The 25,766-nt window shown below is 36.9% G+C and overlaps 1 protein-coding gene across 3 annotated transcripts in view; it reads right to left on the bottom strand.

Moving 5' to 3' along the window:
- The window catches only part of TMPRSS11A (transmembrane serine protease 11A), a 59,365-nt gene that overhangs the window by 9,658 nt on the left and 23,941 nt on the right, over positions 1-25,766 (bottom strand). For 2 of the 3 annotated variants that reach the window (XM_066279728.1, XM_066279727.1), the window contains exons 4-8: positions 14,893-14,960; positions 12,553-12,713; positions 7,810-7,848; positions 5,724-5,895; positions 404-663 (exon numbers count right to left, since the gene is read on the bottom strand). In XM_066279728.1, the coding sequence (XP_066135825.1) occupies positions 404-663; positions 5,724-5,895; positions 7,810-7,848; positions 12,553-12,713; positions 14,893-14,960 (700 nt within the window). The remainder of the gene's footprint in view (positions 1-403; positions 664-5,723; positions 5,896-7,809; positions 7,849-12,552; positions 12,714-14,892; positions 14,961-25,766) is intronic. The other variant, XM_066279729.1, reaches the window with a different exon arrangement.

Raw genomic sequence — 25,766 nt, 5'->3', positions numbered from 1 at the left:
GCAGAGCGTCGCCCCTGGTGGGCAGAGCGTTGCCCCTGGTGGGCGTGCCGGGTAGATCCCGGTCGGGCGCATGCGGGAGTCTGTCTGTCTCTCTCCATTTCCAGCTTCAGAAAAATACAAAAACAGAAACAAACAAACAAAAAAGAAGTCCTGAATCCAGCTGTGTCTGAAGCCAGAATAATCTCCCCTCTTGATTTCCAAATTACAAGGGAAAAATTTGCTATTTTATCATTATTCTTTGTTTTAGCTAATTGGAGTTGAGTTTCTGTCACTTCCAAAACAGGAACCCTAACTAATCCAAATAAGTTCAGTGGAAATGACTGGCAGGATAATCTTGATGGAGCTTAAATTACACTGTCTGAGAGAAGGCTTAGTACTCTGTGATCCTTTTGGAGATACTCACCACCATAGTAAAGTGCTCCAAATCCTGTAATATAGACAGTTGAATTTGGCTGGAGCGATGCAGAGGCTTCTGGCAAACAAACTCGGCGGATGTCATCGCTAAAGGTGACTCTGGGCGAAAACTGCACAACAGCAATGTCGTACACTCTAGCTGGGGAGTGATACTTCTCATGGACAATAATTCTTTTGATATTTCTTTTCATTAATGGAGGGTTGATTGTTGTTCCAAAGCTAACAGTCCATGGACGAGGATTTGCATTACTAGAAAAGATTAGAAATGAACAGCATATATAAGCTGCCCTACAATAATTGTATGTAGGCTAATAAAAGAGAAAATACCATCCTGAAAATACTTGGTTGCCATAATAACTTTCTTTGACAATTTAAATGCAGTCTACTGCTGTTATTTTGAAAGATAAAACATATGCCAACAGCATCTTAGAGCTGAATCTAATACAGAATTATTAAATTTTAGAACTGTAAAGCACATAAAGTATCATTCATTTATCTCTTCAGCAAATATATATTGAATATCTTTGTGCTGAGCCAGATTTAAAGTGCTGAGGATAAAGTGCTGAACAAGACAGAAAGGTCTCTGAGATGAGAGTATTAGATTCTAGTGAAGGAAAAAGAATGAAACAAATTAACAAACAAATAGATAAACAAACAGTGATAAGGGCTATGAATTAAATAAAATGGATCAGTGGACTAGAGTATTAGAGGATAGTCAGGGAAGGCTCTTTTGAGACGTGACAATTAGGCTAGTACGTGGTTGACAAGGAGTTAAGTGTGAGAGAATGGGAAGTCGAGTGTCCAGAAATACTTCTCAAGGCTTTAGACCAGATAGCCTGCAGTTCAGGATGCAAAGGAAAAACGGGGGCGGGGGGCTGAGGTTGGAGAAGTAGGTGGGAACCAGGTTTTAGAGTTTATTATAGGTCATAAGTAAAGTGCATAGATTTTGTTCAAGTGATATGGTCATTCACTGGGTGATTTTAAGATGACAGTACTTTAGTCTCACTTATATTTAAAAAAAATCATGTTGGGCCTGACCTGTGGTTGTGTAGTGGATAAAGTGTCGACCTGGAACACTGAGGTCACTGGTTTAAAACCCGGGCTTGCCTGGTCAAGGCACATATAGGAAGCAACTACCATGAGTTGATGCTTTCCACTTCTCCCCCTCTTTCTCTCTCTCTGTCTCTTTCCTCTCTCTAAAAATTAATAAATTAATAAAATTAATAAGTTAAAAAACCCCTAAAAAATAAAAATAAAAAAACCATGTTGGTTCTTTCTGGAGAATAGATTGTTGGGGGGTAAGAGCCAGTGAGATAAAAGCTGTCAGAGGTCCTGTGAGAGATGGTCAGTTGTGTGTAACTTCTAGCTGGTGGTACACATAATGGTACATCTAGGGATTGGACAGGTCATCTAGTAATGAGAGATCATTGAGGAAAGCCTGTGTTTCATACTTACAGAAAATCAGGTCTCAATGGGTTAAACTATTTGCTATCCCTATTTGCATAATACCATAAGTCTTTTTGCTTCTCTTTGGTCTTCTCTTTAGAGGATGTGGTTTCCCACCAAAATCTATTTATTAATAGCAAGATAACTAATTAATTGAACATTGTCCATAGGGATAAGCACAGAGAAAATGCTGCTGATGTATAGCATTTTTGTTTGTCAACCTAATTATTTCTTAATAGCTTTATAGAAAGAGGCATATGAACATATCTTTGGTGCTTAAGTACAATTTGAAAGCTATTAGTTCTGCTGGGATTATTATTTTTATTTTTGAGGCAATTTAAAATAAAATTAATTAATTTATTTATTTATTAAGTGAGAGGAGAGGAGTCAGAGAGACAGACTCCAGCATGTACCCCCACTAGGATCACCTGCCAAGCCCCCTACTGAGCAATGCTCTGCCCATCTGAGGCCATTGCTTTCTTGCTTGGCAACCTGAGCTATATTTTAGCACCTGAGATAGAGGCCACAGAGCCATCCTCAGCACCTTGGGCCAACTTGCTCGAACCAATTGTACCATGGCTGTGGGAAGAGAAGAGCGAAGGGGTATGGGGAGGGGTGGATAAACAGATGGTCACTTCTCCTGTGTGCCCTGACTGGGAATCAAACCTGGGACATCCACACACTGGGCCAATCAATGCTCTACTACTGAACCAGCCAGTCAGAGTAAAATTTTATTTTTATGCACAATTTTGAATTGCAAAAAATAATGATAAAATATAAATAAAGATTGGTTTATAAACATAATAGTTCATATAGCATAAATATATTGACATTTTTATTTGTAAATCAGTCTTTTGTAAGATTTAGTGGTGCCAAACTGTGATCTCAACTTAATCATGCCTAGGTGAACTTCATATAAATTAGATATTTTGAGCTTGTAAATGCAAAGGAGAGAATTGTGTTTACTCAAATGGGAGTGTACATTCTAACACTTTTCAACAATGGCTTTATATTATTTAATACAGTTTGTGTTTATTTCATATGTAGATCACAAACCAGAAATAAAGACCTGAAATGAGGGATACTAAAAGAAAATTGCAAATGGACTTAACATTTTTAAAATTGGGCCCCAAATCAACAGGATGCAATTTATTGATGATATATATAAAATAGTAACTTAGATCCCCAAAGAAATTATAAAAATGCAAAGTTGTGACACCTGGTCTGAAAACCATCCCTATAAAAAGGATCTGGGGATTTTGCTGATTATTAGCTTTAAATCATAAAACGAAGATTCTCAAAACATTACCTCAATATTAGACTATAACGATATCAAATTATCTGAGTAGAAAAGGCCATAAAAGTCCTTTAGTCCTCTCACTGATCCGGTGCTTGAGAGATGGAAAATGTGATGAGGGAGACATGTTCTTTTATTCAACTGTACTATCTTCTAACATAGTGATCTTGAGCAAGTTATGTAACTTTCCTTACTTCCCTCCATGGAAAAGGGCTTACCAAGCAGGGTTTAGCAAGCAAGGTTGGTGTAAGAATCATAGAAAACAAGCCTTAAGCCCTAATCAAATGTTTGTAGCATACGGGAGCATAATAAATGGTAACAGGTTATTAAGTGCTGATTGTCTACGCTTGAACCCTTCTGCAGATGGGGGCATTTTTGCCTTAAAATCCCTTACTTTGCCTTGGAATCTCTTTAATCTTTGAGCATCTCTGACTGTTAACAAATTTGTTCTTGATTACCTAATGCTTTCCCACAGGAAAGAATCAGATGTAGGACTATAACTATGTATCATCTCTACCAGAGCTTTCTCAGGATAAAATTTCTGTCTCCTACGACAGTCTCTGAAACTGCACTGTGCAAACAAACAACCTGGGGAGCTGACTAAAATGCAGCTGCTTGGCCTGGCATGCAGAAGTCCCGGGTTTGATTCCCCGCCAGGGCACACAGGAGAAGCGCCCATCTGCTTCTCCACCCCTCCCCCTCTCCTTCCTCTCTGTCTCTCTCTTCCCCTCCTGCAGCCAAGGCTCCATTGGAGCAAAGATGGCCCGGGCGCTGGGGATGGCTCCTTGGCCTCTGCCCCAGGCACTAGAGTGGCTCTGGTCGCAACAGAGTGATGCCCCGGAGGGGCAGAGCATCGCCCCCTGGTGGGCAGAGCGTCGCCCCCTGGTGGGCGTGCCGGGTGGATCCTGGTCAGGCGCATGCAGGAGTCGTCTGTCTCTCCCGGTTTCCAGCTTCAGAAAAATACAAAAAAAACCAACCAAACAAAACAAAACAAAACAAAAATAAAATGCAGCTGCTAATTCTGAGAGCTGGAGATGGGGCTTGAGATTCCTGCATTTTTAACAGATTCCTTAGTTATGTCAATGCTGCTAGTCTCTGAATTTATGCTTTCAGTAGCAAGGTCTGATGAATGTAACAGTATCTTTCTTTACCACTCAGGACTCTCTACTATTCCAAGAGCATTTCATTGTGTGAAGTTCTCTTTAAGTTATTGTCCAGCTGCCTGACCTGTGGTGGCGCAGTGGATAAAGTGTCGACCTGGAAATGCTGAGGTCGCCAGTTCGAAACCCTGGGCTTGCCTGGTCAAGGTACATATGGGAGTTGATGCTTCCAGCTCCTCCCCCTTTCTCTCTCTCTGTCTCTCCTCTCTCTCTCTCCCTCTCCTCTCTAAAAATGAATAATAATATAAAAAAATTTTAAGTTATTGTCCAGGACAGAAGTCTCTATTCTAGGCGGGATCTGACCAACAAAGAGTCTGACATCTCATTTATCCTGGTTTCTGCATTTCTTTTAATGTAATCTAAATCACAATGTACTTTTGTGTACAACTGACTGATAGTAGGCTATCTTCCAACAAAAATTTCTAAGCAATTGTCACATGTTAAAGCACATATCTGCTTTCTGTGCTGATAAACTTTGATTTTTAAAATCTAAGTTAGAACTTTCCATTTATACCTACTAAATTTCATCATTTAGTTCTTGCTTAAACTGTAACAGTAAGCTGTTTTGAAATGTCTGTTTTTCTTATTCACATATTTGTTTTTTCTTTCCAGTGTATGTCATCAGCTACTTTGTTGGGCATAATGTCCACATCATCTGCTGAGCCTAGAAAACATGCTGTCTATCTTAAATTTAAAAAAAATCATATTGTAACCATGCTCAGAATAAATAAAGAATAGTTAACTTTTCATTTGAAATGATTATATGATACAAATGCTAGCTTTCCTTCTTGTTTGCCTTTTGCAGCCATTGTCAAGAGGCTCTGTATTATAGGAAGGTCTCATTGAGTGATCTTTTGTTACTCAAATAAATCTCTTTTGAAGTGGCTATTTTTATCATTTGGTAATTCTCTTGTTCGGGTTGTGAACTGCTCTAATTCCATCAGATCTTCATGTCAGTGCTATGAAATTCTCCAGTATCACAGCTACCAACTTCCTACATTCATTGAAGATTCCAATTCATAATTCATTGATTATTTATGTACAGCATAAAACTGGACCAAGTGTTTGTCAGAAACAGACACTAGTATTAAGTGGTGAGGATTGTTTGAGAAAGGATTTATTATATATGTTACTAGTAAATATTTTGTGTTAGGATGACTTTTGTTTCTTTACACAATTGCTTTAAAACTCTGAGGACTTGATCAATGATTACTAGAATAATGACTACTATACCACCCCCCCAACTGTCCAAAAAAGGTATGCAAATGTAGCATTATTTTAGAAAAGAACCTGAAAAAAGTTTCTCATTTGACCTCAGTAATATTTCAGGGCATTAATTATTACTAAGAACATTGATTATTATTCAGAACATAAGTAATGGGGTCCAACTTAAAGCTATAACTTACTTCTTAAAGCAGTGTGCTGCAGTGATGAGCCATGTGTTACTAATCAAAGTGGCCCCACACTGATGTATGTTATTACGTTGAAGGGAAGCTTGCCATGGCCAGGCAGCCTTAGCTGCAATGTTTCCAGACATTATTCTGTTGACTATTAATGGAACAACTCGTTTACCACAACCTGAAAGAGATGAGATTATTAAGTTATAAAAATATATATCTATAACTTTTTATACAAAGACCTAATAAAGTTCTGCAATCTATCATTATACAGATGCAAATATTGCATCTATACATGTACGATATTAATATCTATCCTCTGTATGCACTGATATGCTGATATTTTGCTCTCCCGCTACATTTATAGATGTGTAAAAAAATTAAAGCTCTGTACCTCTCTGCAAAGGGCTGACAGACTACAAAATATGTATCCACTGAACTTATGATGTCAATTATCTACATGTCCTGGGAACTCATACTAAAATGATTGTTTCTCAGTTTTAGGTGATTCAACAGTGTCACATTGATATAAACTGCTCACAAGAGGGCTGACTAGACAAGTAATTGCCTACTTGTTGGAACTCCTTTTTCCATGTATTTTTCCTAGTGAGTATTTCTTAAAGTATGCATGAATTAATTTATCATGACCCACTCTTCAGGATAGAGTGCTTCCATGTTTCTACATAAACATCATCTTCACTACTAAATATGTACTCTATTACATGCATCAGAGCAGAGATTAGTTTTCTACTTAGGGTACCCACTATGGATTAAGCCTGCTTAGAGTATGGTGCTCATAAAGAAAATATGTCAGTTTCAATTCATGTTCCAACTAATTAGGTATCAAAAAGAAAATGTATTTTACTGGTATTGATTACACTCTAACTGTGGCCATTTTAGAAATCACCATCACTCTGCCATTACTCTAGTTTAGACAACCACTTTTCTCATCTGGAAGACGGCTGCCATTCCCCAGCTGATCTCCCTGCCTCTCGTGTTGTTCCTCGAATATGTTCTCCACATTGAAAAGTAAATGATCTTTTTGGTGTGAGTGAAACCCTTTAGTGTTTTCTCACTGCCCTCCAAATAAAGTTGAGATGTTTCATCATGATTCTGGTCTTTGATCACCATTAATCACTCCTCTTTCCGACACCCTCCACCTCCACTCTATGTACCAGCCTCACTGACATTTTGCAATTACAGGAAATAACAATGTACTTTCTTTTCAGAAGACATTTTTGCATACTACTTCCCCTGCCCAAGACACCATCCTCTTGTCATTTGGCTCATGGCCTCTGCTCTTTGCTGTCTCAAATCACTTTCTGACTCTACCAGATGAGGTAAGCTGACTCTGTGATTGACTCTCATAGAGGTGTGCACTTTCTCTGTCATAGCATTTATCACACCATTTTAACATTTCCTAATTCATTAATATCTTTCCCTACCTTCAAACTCAACTTTAGAAGTGGGATCATGTCTTATTCAGAATGATATTCACTTTCTGGCACTTGGTGGATATTAAAATGATATTTGTTGAGTGAATGAATTAATAAAAATGTATAGTTTGGTGTGTTTGCAAGATACATAGGTGAATGCTTAAACACATTTGCTCAAATTCATCGCCCCTTTTATAAAATCTTTCAAAATTTTGGCCACAATAATATAAAGTAAGCAAGTAGAGCTGCTGTCAACCATGAAGGTGAGTTATATTAAGCAAATTTCATAGGTTGGTCACAGATAATGGGATGTATGTCCTCCCCATTTATCACTTTCTCATTATTTTCATTATCAGCAGAAAGTATGTTTCATAGCATTTAAAAAATTAGAAAAGCAAGTCCATTTATTCCAAACCAGAAATATATATATATATAACTTCTTTAAATTGCTCCAGTATTTCAACCATTGAAACATTTTTCTTAAACATGATAAAAGATCAGTCTCAGAGTTAGAAATAAAAGAATTTTCATATTGCCCAATTGTTATTCTCTCTCAAAGAAAAGTGGGACATGGATGGGGAATTATGAGCTAATATTTGAAACTATTGTCCTTTCTGATGTGGAAATTGAACTTGTTTTTATAAGCTAACTAGACTTACATGCTTGGACAGTTAACTTCCCTGTTGATGAGCTCATTGCTGAAAAACAAAATAGAACAAAGAATAATAATTTGATATTCTCCTGGTTGGCCTTAATGACCTGAAGTTATCAGAGAGTATGAACCATATATGGATTCTAGACAGTTGAACATACTCATCAGTCAGGAGAATGGCTACCTCATATAACAAGGTATGTGTACAATTTTTTGTAGAGACTTATATGCAACTTCCAGTTAGGTGGGTGATTAAAGGCACAAATAGTGGATGATTAAAATTTACAAATAGTTTGTATTCATACAGAACAGTGGTTTTCTTATGGTGCAGGATCAAGCCTCTTTGGATTTCGCCTCACTATATAGAGAAAGTGGGGAAAGAGGAAGCAAGGAGATAATGGGGTTTCGAGGCTCCAACTCAGCCTCAACCCATTTTTTTTTTCTGAATAAGTAACTGTATAATCCTATCCAATATCTACCTAGTATTGGTCAAGGCCAATTATTGGACATAGACTAAGATTAAGTTCTGTTAATTCCCAACAAAGCTAGAGATTTGATAAAGAAAACATGAACACTTAAGTTGGGGGAAAGTTGCCTAAAAACTGATGATTTGCAGGATAAAATTGCTTACTGAGCAGAATGGAGATAAACTGCTTTACAAATTTCCACCAGTGGCACGTTTCTTAGACTCATGTTCTCTGCGTTTATCTTCTCATTGTGCAAAATAAGAATTGTTTTTCTACTCACCTTCTATAAATCCATCCCACTTATGAAACTAGCAATGATGAACTTTGCGAAGTTGGGCTTTTAAAAATATTGAATTCACCCCCTCTCTCTAAGGGGAGGGGCACAAAGAAAACCAGCTAGAAGGTGACAGAAGACAGTTTGACTTTGGGTGAGGGGTATGCAACATAATCAAATGTCAAAATAACCTGGAGATGTTTTCTCTGAACATATGTACATTGATTTATCAATGTCACTGCATTAAAATTAATAAAAATAAGATTAAAAAATATTGAATTCAAAGAGGAGGGTCAAGGGAGGAGAAATGGTGACAGAGGAGACGTGACTTAGGGCGTGAACACACAGTACTGTACACAGATGGTGTGTTGTGGAATTATGCACTTGAAACCTGTATAATTTTGTTGCCCATTGTCATCCCAGTAAATTCAATAAAAAGACAACAAACACAGAAAAACAAGGCATGCCCTAATCATTATATAGTGAATAATCAATTTCTTAGGACTGATTCTTAATGCTTACTCTATGAAAGGAGCACAATTTTCTGTCATAGTTTTTAGTAAATTTCTTGTTTCGTTAAAAAAAAACTAATTTAATATGCCCCATATTAGTCATGAACTAAAATGAAAAATACTATAATGTTAGAATTCTTTTTTTTTTAAGTGAGAGGAGGGGAGATAGAGAATTGTTAAAATTTGTTAGTAAAAATTTCTTCAGCTTAGCTTGAGCAAGATGCAAATGCTAAATGTATTTCCCCACGTATAAGACACACCTTTTTTTGAAAAATTTGAGGTCTAAAAACTGGGTGCATTTCATACAGTGGTTGTAGATTTTTCACTTGCATTTCCTGTTTTTTTGCATGGATGAGGAGCTGTATAAATTTTATGATGAATAAACTTAAGACAAGTTCAATAACTTTATGTAATATATCTTGTTTTTCAAATTTCGGACCCCATAATTAAGGTGTGTTTTATAGATGGAAGCATCTTATACATGGGGAATACGGTATCCCTTTTCCAGGAATAATACAGGTTAAGTGTAATGGTTGTGAGTGTAATTGGATTTTTAAGGGTTGAATTTTCAGGAAGCATGATTTCACCTGGAGGTAAATAAATTACCTATACAGTAACTAGCTGTTGAAGGTTTCTATTTGTGTTCAGTATTTTGACTTTCCACATCTAGGAGTTAAGACACATTAACACCCTGGTCTTCAAAGTAGCTCCCTAAGACATTCCTGAGCTGGGAGTTATTAGTCAGGGCTCTGCATGCTGCAGGCAACGTGCTGGGACCTGGAGCCCACACCCACTGCATGTAGGCAGTGAGCTGCTCTTCCATGGCCATGGAGTTTGCAATGCAAACATGTTGGTTTTGGCTTTGCTTTGACACACTGCATTACATAAAAGACCCACACCACATAGTTATTTGTCAAAAACAAAACACATATCTTGACAAACAATGGCTAAATCTTTGCCTGCAGTTTTCCATTCATTGGGAGTCCCCCAAATTAAGTGTTCCTAGAGAGCAATGTTTTTTGCCTATAAGAGCTGCCTTAAAGTTTCTTACTAAGCTTTCCCCTAAACTCTTTCCTAAGTGCTGGTAGACACTACTCTTTCTACATTAAGAAATTTAGAAACCTTCAAGGTTCTAGCTTTTTTCTACTACCAGTCAATCACTCACATGAATGCTTTCAGGTTTCCAAAGCATATACACAATTTACTAGTTTTCCTCCTAGTGGTAACAGCCTATATCCGTGATGGTGAACGTTTTATATAAAAACCGCCCACTTTTGCAGTGCTGGTCAACCTAGTCCCTCCCACCCACTAGTGGGCGTTCCAGCTTTTATGGTGGGTGGTAGCGGAGCGCCCAAACGGCGCAGCGATTGGCCCACCATGAAATCTGGACCGCCCACTAGTGGGTGGGCGGGACCAGGTTGACCAGCACTGCAAAAGTGGGCGGTTTTTATAAAAACATCCACCATCACGGGCCTATATGTTCCATATTATATATATATAATTATATATATAACAGTATAATGGATATATATTCTATATCCCATGGTATTTCTATGATTTCAGGAAGAACAAACATTGCAATTTTATAAATGAGAAAATGGAGAAAATAGAGACAAAGACCTGGGCCTATTACTTGGGTGGTCCAGCAGTGACTCAATGGAGTTAGAATTAGATAACTTTCTCAAATCAGGTTCTCCATCAGCACATCCTGCCCTTTAATCTACTCCAGTCATTAAAATAAACACAGTTCAGAAACTGAGCCTGTAAGAAACAAGCAGGCCCAGCAGTCTATGACCATTTCATGCCTCGTTTCAGGTTTCAGTTATCAGGCTTTTAAATTCCTGGCAAATTAACTGGTTACTGGAAATTAAATAGAATATACCATGTAACTTACAAAGATTGCTACTATTTCGTAACCTTGATTCATTTGCTTCCCTACCTAACAAGGAAGGTGGATTAAGCCCTTGACAGGTTCTTCCCTTTTGAGTTGGGAGAGGTCCTCAGTTTTATTCCCTGAGTAGCTGACTCTGCCACGTTAGCAAACTCCTGCCCATCCTACCTGCTCAGACTTTTACTTCCTGGTCAGGTTTCCTCTTGAAGAGTCAGCCAGACCCTTACAAGGGCAGGGCATCCTGTTTTACATCTGTTTAATCACTCTAATTCTCATCTGTGACTAAGAATGGTGTCCACTGGAATTTGTAGGGGAATCTGCTCTTGTCTGCCAGATGTAGACACTTGTGGAAGCAGCTTAAGGTACAAAGGTTTCTGTCTACTGGACCCCTCAAAGCTTTTAATATGCTAATAGAAGAAATGGATTTTCAAGAAATGAATCTTAAGACAGAATTTCTAAAATGTGTTTGATCATAGAACCTTTCAAAATGGTCTCTAAAGAGATTGGGGATCTAGATTTCAATCTCATCTCCTTTTAATAATTAGAGGCAACATTTTTAGCACTTCCTTCTCATCTATAAAAGTGAATTTGCTTATTTCACGGGAATCTAGAAATTAGACAATGCATACAAAGGATGTAGAAAGGGCCTTGATAAAGGTTGATTCTCTTTTTTAGAGACTTGATAACAGTATAATGGTTCTGGTAAATTTTTTCTCTAGGATAGTGACTTTTACATATCATTTATAAGATAGATCTAGTGGCTCCAAAGTTGGCTTACCATTTTTCAAAATGCCCACAGGAAAAATGTTAACAAAGATTTCATAATTTTACTATATACAGACACTACCCATATTTTAAAAAGGCAACACATGAATTTATGTTTTAGGAAGGTTCCCACCCAGAAAAGCAGCTGTTAACTAAATGCTTGGTATTTTCACTTACTTAGTCATGGAGGCAGTGACTGGGTCAGATTAACACTTTGTTAATGATAAAAGTTTGCCTTTATTTTGGATGAGCACTAGTCAACTACTACAGGAAAATCCACTTGACAACTAACTCCAGACACGCTTTAACCAAATAATAATAACACCTTAAGTTTTACCTTTTTTTCTTTAGAGAGAGAGGAAGGGACAGATAGGGACTCACTGATTGCTTTCTCATTGTGCCTTGACATGGGGTGGCTCCAGCTGAGCCAGTAACCCCTTGCTCAAGCCAGCGATCTTGGGCTCAAGACAGCAACTTTGGGCTTCAAGCCAGCAACCTTTGGGCTCAAGCCAGCAACTATGGGGTTATGTCTATGATCCCACACTCAAGCTGGCAACCTGGCACTTAAGCTGGTGAGCCCATGCTCAAGCCAGATGAATTTGTGCTCAAGCCAGCGACCTTGAGATTTCGAACCTGGGTCCTCTGTGTCCCAGTCCAACGCTCTAACCACTGTGCCACTACTTGGTCAGGCAAAATTTTACTTTTTTACCTTGATTTTTTTTTCATCTAAATTCTAGCTAGTATTTGGAATAAAAATATGTCATGACATCTAAGATTAGACATAAAATGAACCTCACAGAGAATTTTACACCACACAGAAAGTTACCTACCTACCACCTACCATTAACTTGAACTGATGAGACATTTATTGGCAAGGCTCTTGTGTTCCTTATCTTCTGGTTTAAGATGCTATGGATTTTCTTCTGCCATACTGCCTGTGGTCCCGCAGAGGGGAACTGGAACACCATAACGACATCTGCTTTCACACCATCTTCCTCTGGACTATGAGACACAGAGAAAGATGATTACTAAAAAAAAACGCATCTAGTATCATCTTTCATTCTTTCCTATATTTTCTTCCCCTAAATTGTGCCTCAATTGCTGAAAATGCTAAGCACTAATCCTCTCACACTGACACTCTTTTATTTGCCATTTTCTGAGCCAAGGCCATTTCATATATTTCTTCTTCAAGTTTTCATTATGTTTTGAGTGCATTTTCCCCATTGATTTGAAGGCTTGTTGGAGCAGTTGGGGTAGACCCAGACATCAAAAACTGTTACTGAAATCATAAACTCCGGGGATTGTAAGAAATGTTAGTGATCTCTTTGGCCAGTCCCTCATGTATCTGATACCTGCACTACCTCTACAGCTTCCGTGACAAGTGGTCCTCTAACCCCAGCACAAGAATTAGAATAATCCAAAATTTACTTTCTTGAAGAAGCTTACTTCTCTGTAGTCAGCTCTGATTTTAAGAGAGTTCTTTGTTTTAAGTTGAAATATGTCTTCGTATGTCTTCCATTCATTAAGCTGAGGTCTATGAAGTGGGACATGCATAATATCATATATCAATTCCCTTTTCCACATAAAATATTTGAAGGTAGTGATATTGTGGTGGTCCCTGAGTCTTCTCCAGGTTACACATGTCCAGTTTCTTGAGTGAGTGTGTGTGTGTGTGTGTGTGTGTGTGTATAAACAGGTTCAAGTTCATTCACCTGTGGCACTGAATTTTTACGTACTCTTAAAATAGAAAAACAAAACAAATCTCTTTCAAAAATAAAAATGTATTGATCTACCATGTCTCTTATCTTTATTCTTCACAACATTCAAGCTCTAAACAATACAAATGGCCTATTTTCTGGAATCCTTTGACTAAAAAAAGGAACCCATATTAATTCTGGACATTTAAAAAAATCTGTAGTTCATTTATTTTTTAAAAATTGTTTATTCTATTGATTTTTAGAGAAGAAAAGAGAGAGAGGAAGAGACAGGAACATCAAGCTGTTCCTGTAGGTGCCCTGACTGGCAACCTCTGTGCTTTGGGATGGTGCTCTATTTAACTAAGCTTTCTGGCCAGGGCATTTCTGGACATTTTTATATACTGTGGTCCATTTAGTATCTGGAATATGAAAATGTAAATAAGAAGAATTTTATGCCAAATTGGCAAACATATAACCAAGTAATTTTCTCTATTTAATCACAAGGGAGACATTGTTTACCTGGTAGAATTTTTCTGGACTCATACAAAAATTCACTGATAATGAGTACAAACTCAAAGGATTTCATAAGATTTTGATAATGATACTAGAATGTTATGGCAAATCAGAATTTGAAAACAGAGTGTATGAAATGTAGAAAGTTTCAGCAAGTATATGCTTTTTATGTCCTAAATATTATAGAATTTACCCAATTTATACATAAAATTCTTCTGTAAGTCACTGGTTATTCAGTAATGTGTAAGGAACTTGGAAGAAGTCTGTTAATAGGCATTAGTCTATTGGTGGAAGAGTGATTATTTCCTTTCAATAAATCTGTTTGAATACATTCATTTTCTTTAAGAAGATGAGTCATATAGGCCCATAGGTTTGCACCTGTTACGTATATATTCTGCTATGTGCTTTCCAAATAACACAAGTGAAACCTCTGAGCAGTTTCTGCCACTGATGAGTCTTCCCCCTCCACCACAACAAACAGAAAATCTACTAAAACTGAAACATCTTTTTGTTTAGGTATGCCTCCTGACATTGGGGCATTGTTACAGGTAAAACTTTTGATCCCATATTGTAGTCAACTTTGCCTTCTTAATATTTTTTGAAATGACGTATTTGTAAAAAAGAAAAAACAAAAACCCATCTGGTGCCTGCAGTGACATGCTGCTGGGTTTTCCCAAGACCACAGGTTTGGCAGTTCCAGGCCTTGCGATCAGTTGATGGCGTTTTAATCCTGGTTTTGTCACTTGGGGAAACTGTCACTTGGGGAATTTTGAACATATCACTTAGCCTCCCCGAGTTTTAGTTTTCTCTTTTAAAAAATGGTGGTGGTCAATGCTATCTGTGAGACTGTTGTAGAGATAATGTTCATGAGAAACCCTAGCCAAGAGCCTAGCTCATAATATATAAGGGTCCCTTTCCCTCTGCCCTTTGTCCCTTTAGGCTGTGACCTGTCTTTACCCAAACATACATACGTTAGTCTGACTACTTGGTTCTTGATGTAATGCTTGTTCAAGGCCGAATCTATAAATATCTCATCCACCTGTTGTTAAAATAAGAGAGAAACTGTGTTAACAAGGTGTTTTATAATAAGAATATACCCCTAATTAAATGTAGAAAAACATTATAACATAAATAATATTATTTAAACCAGTGGTTCTCTAACCTCACAGTGCAACAGAATCATTTACAGAATTAAAAAAAAAATATATAAGTGTTGGGGATTATCATCTAGAGTTTTAGTTATAATTGGTCTGGAAGGGACTTGGGCATTCATTCATATTTTAAGAATTTTGCCAGGTGATTTTTGGGTAGAAGATACCTAAGCCTCAGCAAAGCAGATAAATACACAGACATGGGACATGGAGGGAGGCTCTGAGAGGTGGTAGAGGGAACTGGGGCTCCCTCCATTCTCAGTCTGAAGCCCATCTTGAGGCTCACAAACTGAGCCAAATTGTGCCTTAGTTTCTTAACCTATAAAACAAAGGGCTTTAAAGACTGAGCACATATAAAATGCTGGACACATTATGGCAGTCAACTGCTGGTGCTTCCTGGGCATTTCAGGTCTCAGATTCCTTTGCAGGCCTTCATCTGTATGTACAGGAAAGAGGGATGAGGGATTTAGGAGAGAGACAACAATTTCTAAATTGTTGTAGATTGAGGGCTTTAGAGTAGATCAAGGAAGAAGAAAGAGTATGTTGTGTTGTTGCAGGTTAGATCAAAGTTGAGTTACTCAGTTTATGTCACCAAGAATGGAGAAGAAAAGCTACTGCTTTGGTCCATATGCACAGTTTTAACTGACTGTCATAGCATCATTAGGCTTTGGCAGTATCCCCCATGACCACATGGTGGCAACAGTGTCATCAGAATGCTGGCACTGCATTTCACATTTGATAGTAGATGAGCCACAGTTGCAAATAAATATGTCCTGCATCCCTAAGGAAGGGCAAGAAGACCAACTCTCTTTTTGAAATAAATAAATAAATAAATAAATAAATAAATAAATAAATAAATAAGTAGGAAACTCTTTTAAGGATCAAAAGAACAAGTTATAACTTCCTTAGCATTATCAGGTATTCATAAATATTTGAGTACCAAAATCTTAGTGATGCCCTTTAATCTCTACAATAATTCTATGAACTGAAAATTAATTTGGTTCTTATTTTATCTAAATAGAAAACTGAGACTCAGATACATTACATAAATTTCTCTGGCATCATGTGGATAATAAATTGGGACTTTAACCTAGGTCTTCAGTCAGTAGGTCCATCTCTTGTCAAAGACACAGCCTCCCTGTCAAATATGATATGTACATTTTACTTCAATTTATTTTATAGAACAAATAATAATAAACGATAAAGTAACTAGTTGGTTGACTTTAAAAAATAGAGTATAAAAGTTGTAAAGATATGCATTTGGTAATAGCTGTACATGAAAGGTCAAAAGCAGTACTTAGAAAACAGGAAAATTGCTAGAATCCAGAATACACTTTTATTTGCATTTACATAAGAAAAACGTAAAGGGACTGTGGAGGTGTGGGGTTTATATTCTAGAAATGAAACTGTTTTTGAAAGATATGTTTTTGCAAGAGTGACAGTGTTATAATCATTTCTCTTCTTGTCACCTATAACCAGTCCTATTTCTCAGTTTTCTGGGGAATTCCAAAAGAAAAGCAAAGGCAAACCAAAAACACCAGGGACAAAAGTGACAAATATTAAAAAGAAGAAAAGTTAATAAGAGCTTATTATTTTAAACAATTTGGTTTGCAATTATCCTCTGAAATTTCAGCCACATTTGACCCCTTAATCCTTTGTAATTTGTTGGTGAAAGTACTGGAGTAAGTTTTTGATTCCAGATGACATCATTCAAATGGCATCATGCCTGCTGAGAAGAATATCTAAACCCAGCATCAGTTTCACCTTTGAATGGTTCTATTGTCTGGGAAGACAAGAGCTGAAATAATCACATAAAAAGAATCTAGAAAGAAGTAACTTCAGTAATCATAGAAATAAAGAAGTTTCTTTTTTATAACTCAAATTCCAGAACCCTGCCTCTGTGGTTAGGTTTGCGGTCAGGGCCAGGATCTTTACGCGATCAGGTAGCCTGAGGAAAACACTCTGAGAAATGCTAGGGTGCAGACCACCTAACAGGTTCCTACACTAAAAAAATTTATAACGGAGAAAATCAGAGAAAACATGAATGTAAATTTTCTTGCTGACTGGCATTATGTGTGAACTAGCTTTTTAGAGACCCTGAAATCATGTTTCCCTGGCAGATTAAGACCTACCTTATCTGCGAACACTTTTTGGCATTCTAAATTACCAGAAATTTTTTTAAGCTGTTTGCCAGCTTGTTATAAATGTATTATTTATACCACCTACTAGAGTAAGTGATTTGTACATCTATCCTACTTCCTATCTGGGGCATTAGTAGAGGTGTTTTTTTTTTTGTTTTTTTTTGTTTTTTTGTTTTTTTTTTGTATTTTTCTGAAGCTGGAAATGGGGAGAGACAGTCAGACAGACTCCCGCATGCGCCCGACCGGGATCCACCCAGCACGCCCACCAGAGGCGATGCTCTGCCCACCAGGGGGCGATGCTCTGCCTTCCGGGGCGTCGCTCTGCCGCGACCAGAGCCACTCTAGCGCCTGGGGCAGAGGCCAAGGAGCCATCCCCAGCGCCTGGGCCATCTTTGCTCCAATGGAGCCTTGGCTGCGGGAGGGGAAGAGAGAGACAGAGAGGAAGGAGGGTGGGGGTGGAGAAGCAAATGGGCGCTTCTCCTATGTGCCCTGGCCGGGAATCGAACCCAGGTCCCCCGCACACCAGACCGATGCTCTACCGCTGAGCCAACCGGCCAGGGCATTAGTAGAGTTTTGTAGTTGGAGATAGTTAGGAAACATTGAGCAAAGACTCCCTTTTAGGGTAGTACCTCTTTAAGTTTGATGATTTCAAAGTTCTGGTAATTGCACTGAGATGAATTTCTAAGAGGGCAATTGGAGGTTAGTTGGGTGTTTAATGAAAGAGTTAGGGAGAGGCTATCTACTCAAACAAACAGACCTCACCCAACCATTCAAAAATCATTCCTAAATAAACTCTGTTTACACATGTAGCCTGCCCTTCTCTGTTAGTTGCTCCCCATTGAATCCTCTCACAGCAGTCTTTGTATTTACATAGGGGGAGTTTCAGAGCTAAGAATGCAAGCTTCAAATAGTTAAGCCACTGAAGATTGGCCAAAGCAATTTTTTTTATTGGCACACCAGATAAACGCCTGGGAACTAAAAAAACCAAATATGCTATAAAGAAAACTTCAGATCCTGTTGCTTTCTTCTAATTATAATAAGAGTACCATACAAAAGATATATATAAGATGCTTTTAAAAAATACACCCTTAGCCCTAAAAAAGGCTTAATGGATGTTGCCTAGCTGGACTTAAAGGTAGAAATAAAGAATACAAAACAATTGCCTGACCAGGTGGTGGTGCAGTGGATAGAGCGTTCAGCCTGGGACACAGAGAACCCTGAGGTTGCCAGCTTGAGCACATGCTCACCAGCTTGAGCTCAGGATGGGTGACTTGAGTGTGGCATTATAGACATGATCCCATGGTCACTGGCTTGAGCAAAGGGTCACTGACTCTGATGGAGCCCCCCAGGTCAAGGCACATCTGAAAAAGCAATCAATGAATAACTAAGGTGCCACAATAAAGAAATGATGGTTCTCATTTCTCTCTCTTCCTGTATGTCTGGCACAATTGTATTTGAGTCTTTAGTCATAAAGGCAGATATTCAAGGGCTCCACCATCTGCCTCTGAGCCCAACCCACCTTCAGCATCACCACTACCTCCGCTACCTTTGAGTCTTAGCTATGCCCTTGCCTTTCACAGGCTATTACCCAATTCCTTCTTATGAATGGGAAGATATTTAAACATAGCACTCAAAACAAGAGAAAAATTATTCTTTAGGAGATTTGTGTCCTCTCCAAGTGTGTTGTCCTCAAAATTTCTAAATTTGATTATTCGAAAAGAGAGAAAGAGAATAATTTCTCTAGACTCTCTTATAGTGCCTGAATCATGAATAATAATCTAAATAAGTTATTCAGTAGAGTGAAGATTATGCAATATTTACAGCTTTATCTCTCTTTATCAGCTTTTACAGATAGCTAATATTGCCTCTTTCTTAAAAAAAAATTTCCTGAGAAAGCACCCATCCATATCTTTCCTACAAACATAGATTGTTTATGCTAGACATCATATGCAAATAAATCATTAACCTTCTTCCTCTCTATATTAGTTGACTTAACTGTTGTCTTTCTTCTCAAAGACTGACACAGACAAGAAATTGTAAACATAAAACAGTAACAGGAGATAAAGAATAATAATAAAGGGGTCAATTCATTAAGAAAATGTAACCATCATAAATATATATGCATCCTATATCAGAACTCCTAAATAAAGTATATACTAGTAGACCTGATGAGATAAATAGACAACAACAACAACAAAAATAGTAAGGGATTTCCGTACCTCACTTTCAACAATGGCTAGATCATCCAGGCAGAAAATCAACAAAGGAACACTGGACTTGACCATACTTCAGACCACTGGACCTAACAGAACATTCTGTCCAATAGCAGAAAAATACATAGTCTACCTCAAGTGCACACAGAAATTCTCCAGAATAGATAATATGGTAGGTTATACAACAAATCTTAGAAAATATTTAAGAAGATTGAAATGATACCAAGTATCTTTTCTGACTATCATGGTATAAAATTAGAAATCAATAACTGAAGAAAAGCTGGAAAATTTACAAATACGTGGAAATGAAGCAACATACTTCTGAATAACCAATGTTTTAAAGAAAAATAAAAAAATAACTTGAAACAAAATAAAAGCACAATATACCAAACCTTATGGAATACTACAAAAGCAGTTCCAAGAGAGAAGTTTATTGCAAAAAATGCCTACATTAGGAGGAAAAAACATTCTTATATAAACAATCTAACTTTACACTTTAAAGAACAAGAAAAAGAACTAAGCCTGAAATGAGCAGAAGCAAGAAGATAATATGGATGAGAGCATAAATAAATACAATAAGAACAAAAAATAAAGGGAAGCAAGATCTGGGTTTTTGAGAAGTTAAACAAAATAGACAAACTTTTAGCTAGACTAAGAAAAAAGAGAGAAGACTTAAGTAAATAAAATCAAAGATGAAAGAGGAGACATTGTAATTGATATTACAGAAATATAAAGAATCACAATTAATGTACAGATGATGTACTATAGAATTGTACACCTGAAACCTATTTAATTTTATTAACCAATGTTACCTCAATACATTCAATTAAAAAAAATAGTGAGTAAGGAGATTGAATCAGTAATCAAGAACTCTGTAACACAGTAAAGCCCAGAACCAGATGTTTTTACTTCTACCAAACATTTAGAGATGAATTAAGACTGACCTGTGGTGGTGCAGTGGATAAAACATTGGCCTGCACAATCAAATGTCAAAATAATCTAGAGATATTTTCTCTCAACATATGTACCCTGATTTATCAATGTCACTGCATTAAATTTAATAAAAAAAAACTTTATTACAGAAAAAACAAACAAACAAACAAAAAAACCCACATTGGCCTGGAATGCTGAGGTCGCCAGTTCGAAACCCTGGGCTTGTCTGGTCAAGGCACATATGAGAGTTGATGCTACCTGCTTCTCCCACCCCTTCTCTCTCTCTCTCTTTCTCTGTGTGTGTGTGTGTGTGTGTTTCTCCCCCTCTTCTCTAAATGAATAGTCTTAAAAAAAATAAAGATGTATTAATACCAGTCCTTCTCAAACACTTACAAAAAAATGAAAAGTAAAGAGCACTCCCAAAATTATTTTACAAGACAAGAATTTCCCTGATACCAAGACCAGATAAAGATACTACAAGAAGAAAAAACTATAGGCCAGTACTCTTGATAAACATAGATGCAAAAATTTCAACAAAATATTACTAAACCAAATTCAACAATACATTAAAAGAATCTTACATCATAATGAAGTGGAATTTATTCCCAGTATACAAAAATGGTTTAATATACACAAATTAATAAATGTGATATACACATTAATAGAATAAATGATAAAATCATGTGATTATTTTAAATAGATGCAGACAAAGCAGATGACAAAATATTACACCTTTTATGATAAAAATGCTCAAAAAATTACATATAAAAAGAATATACCTTAACATAATAAAGGTCATATATATAGCAAGCCCACAGTTTACATCATACTCAACAGTGAAAGGTTGAAAGCTTTTCTTCTAAGATCAGAAATAAGAAAATAGAGCACTGACTCTAAGTATACCTATTCAACATAATATGATATAGAAAAAGATATAAAAGGCATCCAAATTAAAAAACAGTAAAATTGCCTTTATTTTCAGAAATTTGTTTGATCTTGCATATAGAAAATCCTATAGACTCCACCAAAACATTACTAGAACTAATCAATGAATTCAGTAAAATTGCAAGAGACAAAATTAATATATAGAAATCAGTTGCATTTTATACACTAGCAACAAAATATCTGAAAAAGAAATAAAACAATCCCATTTACTGTAGCATCAAAAATAATAAACTACCTAGGAATAAATTTAAACAAGGAAGTCAAAGATCTCTACACTAAAAACTATAAGACTTTGATGAAGGAAATTGGAGAAGACAAAAACAGAATGAAAGCTATCTCATGTTCATGGATTGGCATATTATTATGGTGATAATCATTTTGCAGTATATAAGTGTAGCACATCAACATGTTTTACACTTTAAACTTATATGATATTATATGTCAATTACTTATCAATAAAAACTCATATAAGGAAGTAAAGAAAGTAAGGATAAAGACATTTTTATATAATAAGTGAACACAATGTGTGCTTAGGTAAAAGTAATCTAGTACTATATATGAAATTTATAATCTTTATGGATTTAAATATTAAATGAGAGAATTGGCATAACACTGAGTTTCCTATCATACCTAAGTTCCTTCTTGATTAGAAGAATAATTTAGTGAAGAGAGCATATGTTTGAGTTAATATGACTTCAATTCTCCCCTCCATCATTTTCTAGTTGTGGACCTTAACTTCATAGGCTTAGTTGTTTCATTTGTAAAGTGTGGATAATAATGCCTCCTTTACAGTGCTATAGTGAAGATTTGATTTGAAATATACAAAACTAGCTTTTTCTTTCAGGGTTCAAATTAAAGACACTGAAGGTAGAGGTAGTGTTGCACATCTTCCTCTTTTCATCATACCTAATCTTTAATTACAAAATAAATATTAGTCTGAGCTCTCAAATAAAGACCCAGCCACTCTCTATATCCAATTTTTTAACTTCTAAACATAAAGTTTCTTGACAACATCTGTTTATTTTTTTCTTAAAGCTTCCAAAATCCAATCTGCAATCTCTAAGCATAGGGCTGTCGCCCTTCACCAAGCATTAAGCATCTTTTATTTTTCTTACCTAATGCAATTCATTTAGAGAGAGAGACTAACTATAGGCATCTCCTTGCATCACTTTCTGTTTTCATGTTGGGCTTTTATTTATTTGTTTATTTTTTGCTTCTAATATAGTCTCATGGGTAGTTTGAGGATTATTTCAGGTCCTATTCTTGGTGTTCTTGGGTACAAACAAGATAAAATTTAGAACTGCTTACAACTCTTGCCTTTGTTAATGCAGATGATAATCACTAGCCCATGTTAATAGCATAGTTGGATAAGACTAATGTACCAGTAATAAGTACTTTATTTCTGGTATCTTATGAGATGGTAGATGGGAACAAAATCATGTAGGTATCTTTTATGGATGAAAACTTTTTAAGAACACACAATCTCCAGTCCTAACTATATCATTTACTAGTTGTATGATTTTGAGTAAATTAATTTTTCTGTATCTTGGTTATCTTTTCTGAAAAACTATATAATAATTGTACCTACTTCATAAGGCTATTTTTGAAATAACATATAAAATGCTTAGTGTAGTGCTTAACATTTAATACATGTCAGCTATTTTTATTGTCACAGTGTTACAAGTTTGTAACTTTCACATTTGTAATGACACTGTAATTTAAAAATATTTCTTGATATTTCCAAAATATATTATCCCTCTGTCAGTGACCCTATTCAAACTTATTATAATAATGAACAATCATGACCTATGTATTTGGTAGTATCATGAATTACTGGTATCTGGTTACTGAAGTCTTCTCTGAAGATTGATATGAAAGATGAGATATATCTCAGAGAACTGGGATAAGTTTTAGCAGTATCCAAGCATGAATTCATTTTACTTTTATATCTCTATTTGCATTCAAACCAGTAAATCCCAAATTAATAAGAACAGGACCTACAACCTGTTTTTCTTGGCTGTCTAGTTAGCACCCATATAAAGTAGAGAGAAGAATCTGGTTTTATTCATTGGGATTAACAACAATAAATAGGAGTGGCTCAGGATGAGGCATGAACCCTTCCAGTAATTCTTAAGGTAACTCAGTGGGGAGTGGAGGGAAAGGGATACCTCTCTTAATTAAATAGGGCTAAAATAATACAAAGCCTTTCCTGACCATGGGAACCCTAATTGATCTTCCTTTTCTTTGAAGTTCTTCTGTACTTATTTCCTCAACATACGATTTAATCCTTAATTATATTTTGTCACGCTATTCAATTTCATGTGTGTTACTCTCATCTCTCCAAAGAGATTGGGAGCAGCTTGAAGGAACAGATCATGTTTCCTTTCCTGAAAAACTCAGATGCCAAGAAATGTAAAGAGCTGAATAATCATACTATATATTGGGGAAACAGATGTTTAGTTACATTGGGAAAACTGGCTCACCATATGGAGAGTAATAGCTGGGTCCTTACCTAACATCACACTATAGATGGACTCCACATGCATTAAAGACCTAATGTAGAAGGTCAAACTGTAAAGTTAATAGAAGAAAATGTAGTAGAATATTTTAATATAGACTTAGAAAAGAAGAATGACTTCTTTAAAAACACAACCATAAAGCAAAGAAAATTCATAAATATTATTATTTCAAAATTATGAATCTCTGTTTCATGAAGGAAAACATGGTCCAAATTAATAGCAGACAGAATGGTTAAGTATAATGTCTATAATCAACAAACTATTCATATCACAGCATAAAAAACTCCTGCAAAGCAATACTAATAAAACAAAACAAAACAAAACTTTAGTAGAAAAACAGGCAAAGGATAAGTATAGGCAATTTATAGAAACAAAAACCCCAAAAGACTAACAGGTATATGTAACAGTGCACAAACTCATGAGTAGTTAGAAAAATGCAAATTAAATCATGAATAAAGTAAAACTTAATGACTAGCAGAAATTAGAACGCCAACTAAAACCAGGTGTTAGCAAAGATGTAGGGACCCAGGGACCCTTATGCACTGCATATGAGTGTGCACACTGATTTAGCCATTCCAAAGAGCAAGCCAGCACCAATCAGTCAAATTAAGTGTATGCGCACTTAATGACCCTGTAATTCTGCTTCCAGAAGAGTTTGCATTAGTTCGTAAAGGGATAAATAGAAGACTGTTTAATGCAGCATTTCTTGGGATAATGCGAGAGATAAAACATGGTAGATATAACTATGTATCATCATGTAGCCATTACGAGCAATTAATTAGATATTCATTTAACGACTTAGCTACATCTTAACAACTCTGAGTTAAAAAGTATGAAACAAAAAGTGGTACAATAAGCCCTGGCCGGCTCAGCGGTAGAGCGTCGGCCTAGCGTGCGGAGGACCCGGGTTCGATTCCCGGCCAGGGCACACAGGAGAAGCGCCCATTTGCTTCTCCACCCCTCCGCCGCGCTTTCCTCTCTGTCTCTCTCGTCTCCTCCCGCAGCCAAGGCTCCATTGGAGCAAAGATGGCCCGGGCGCTGGGGATGGCTCTGTGGCCTCTGCCTCAGGCGCTAGAGTGGCTCTGGTCGCAACATGGCGACGCCCAGGATGGGCAGAGCATCGCCCCCTGGTGGGCAGAGCGTCGCCCCATGGTGGGCGTGCCGGGTGGATCCCGGTCGGGTGCATGCCGGAGTCTGTCTGACTGTCTCTCCCTGTTTCCAGCTTCAGAAAAATGAAAAAAAAAAAAAAGTGGTACAATGAACTGAATATTTGTTTATTTCCCACACTCACATGTTGAAATTCCAACCCCCAATGTAAAGATACTTATTAGGAAATGCAGCCTTTGGGAGGTAATTAGGCCATAAGCAGGATTGGTGCCCTTATGAAAGAGACTCTGAGAGCTGTTCAGCTCTCCGATCTCCACCACATGAGGACACACCAAGAAGTCTGGAGTCTGACACAAAAGAGGGCCCTCACCAGAACCTGACCATGCTGATACCCCAATTTTAGACTTCCAGCTTCTAGAACTGTGAGAGACATATTCCAGTTGTTTATAAGCAACTCAATTTATTGTACTTTGGAAGAGCAGACAGAATTAACTAAGACAAGTGATTTATAACACAAAGAAACATTAAAAGCATATGCACAGATAACAATGAAATGTATTTTTGCAAAAATGAATTCAAACAAAGACTACACAGGAAATACAGAATGATTGCCTGCAGGGTGAGATGAGTGGGAGTGTGCTACAAGAATAAAGGATAACATAATGACGAGAAGCGCCTTGCATGTGCTCATGATGATAATGTGTCATTACCTAATAGCCTTTGCCTCTGTGGTTCCTTCATTCCTAGAAATGAATGCTGTACTGAAACTAAAAAGTCTACTTTCAAACACAGTTTCTGTTACAGATGTACCTGAGCATTTCTTTCACTTCCTTTTA

This window comes from Saccopteryx bilineata, chromosome 5 (assembly GCF_036850765.1).
Source record: "Saccopteryx bilineata isolate mSacBil1 chromosome 5, mSacBil1_pri_phased_curated, whole genome shotgun sequence".
NCBI classification, from domain to species: domain Eukaryota; kingdom Metazoa; phylum Chordata; class Mammalia; order Chiroptera; family Emballonuridae; genus Saccopteryx; species Saccopteryx bilineata.
The sequence above is the reverse complement of the archived record's forward strand: the minus strand, read 5'-3'. Positions and strand labels throughout refer to the sequence as shown.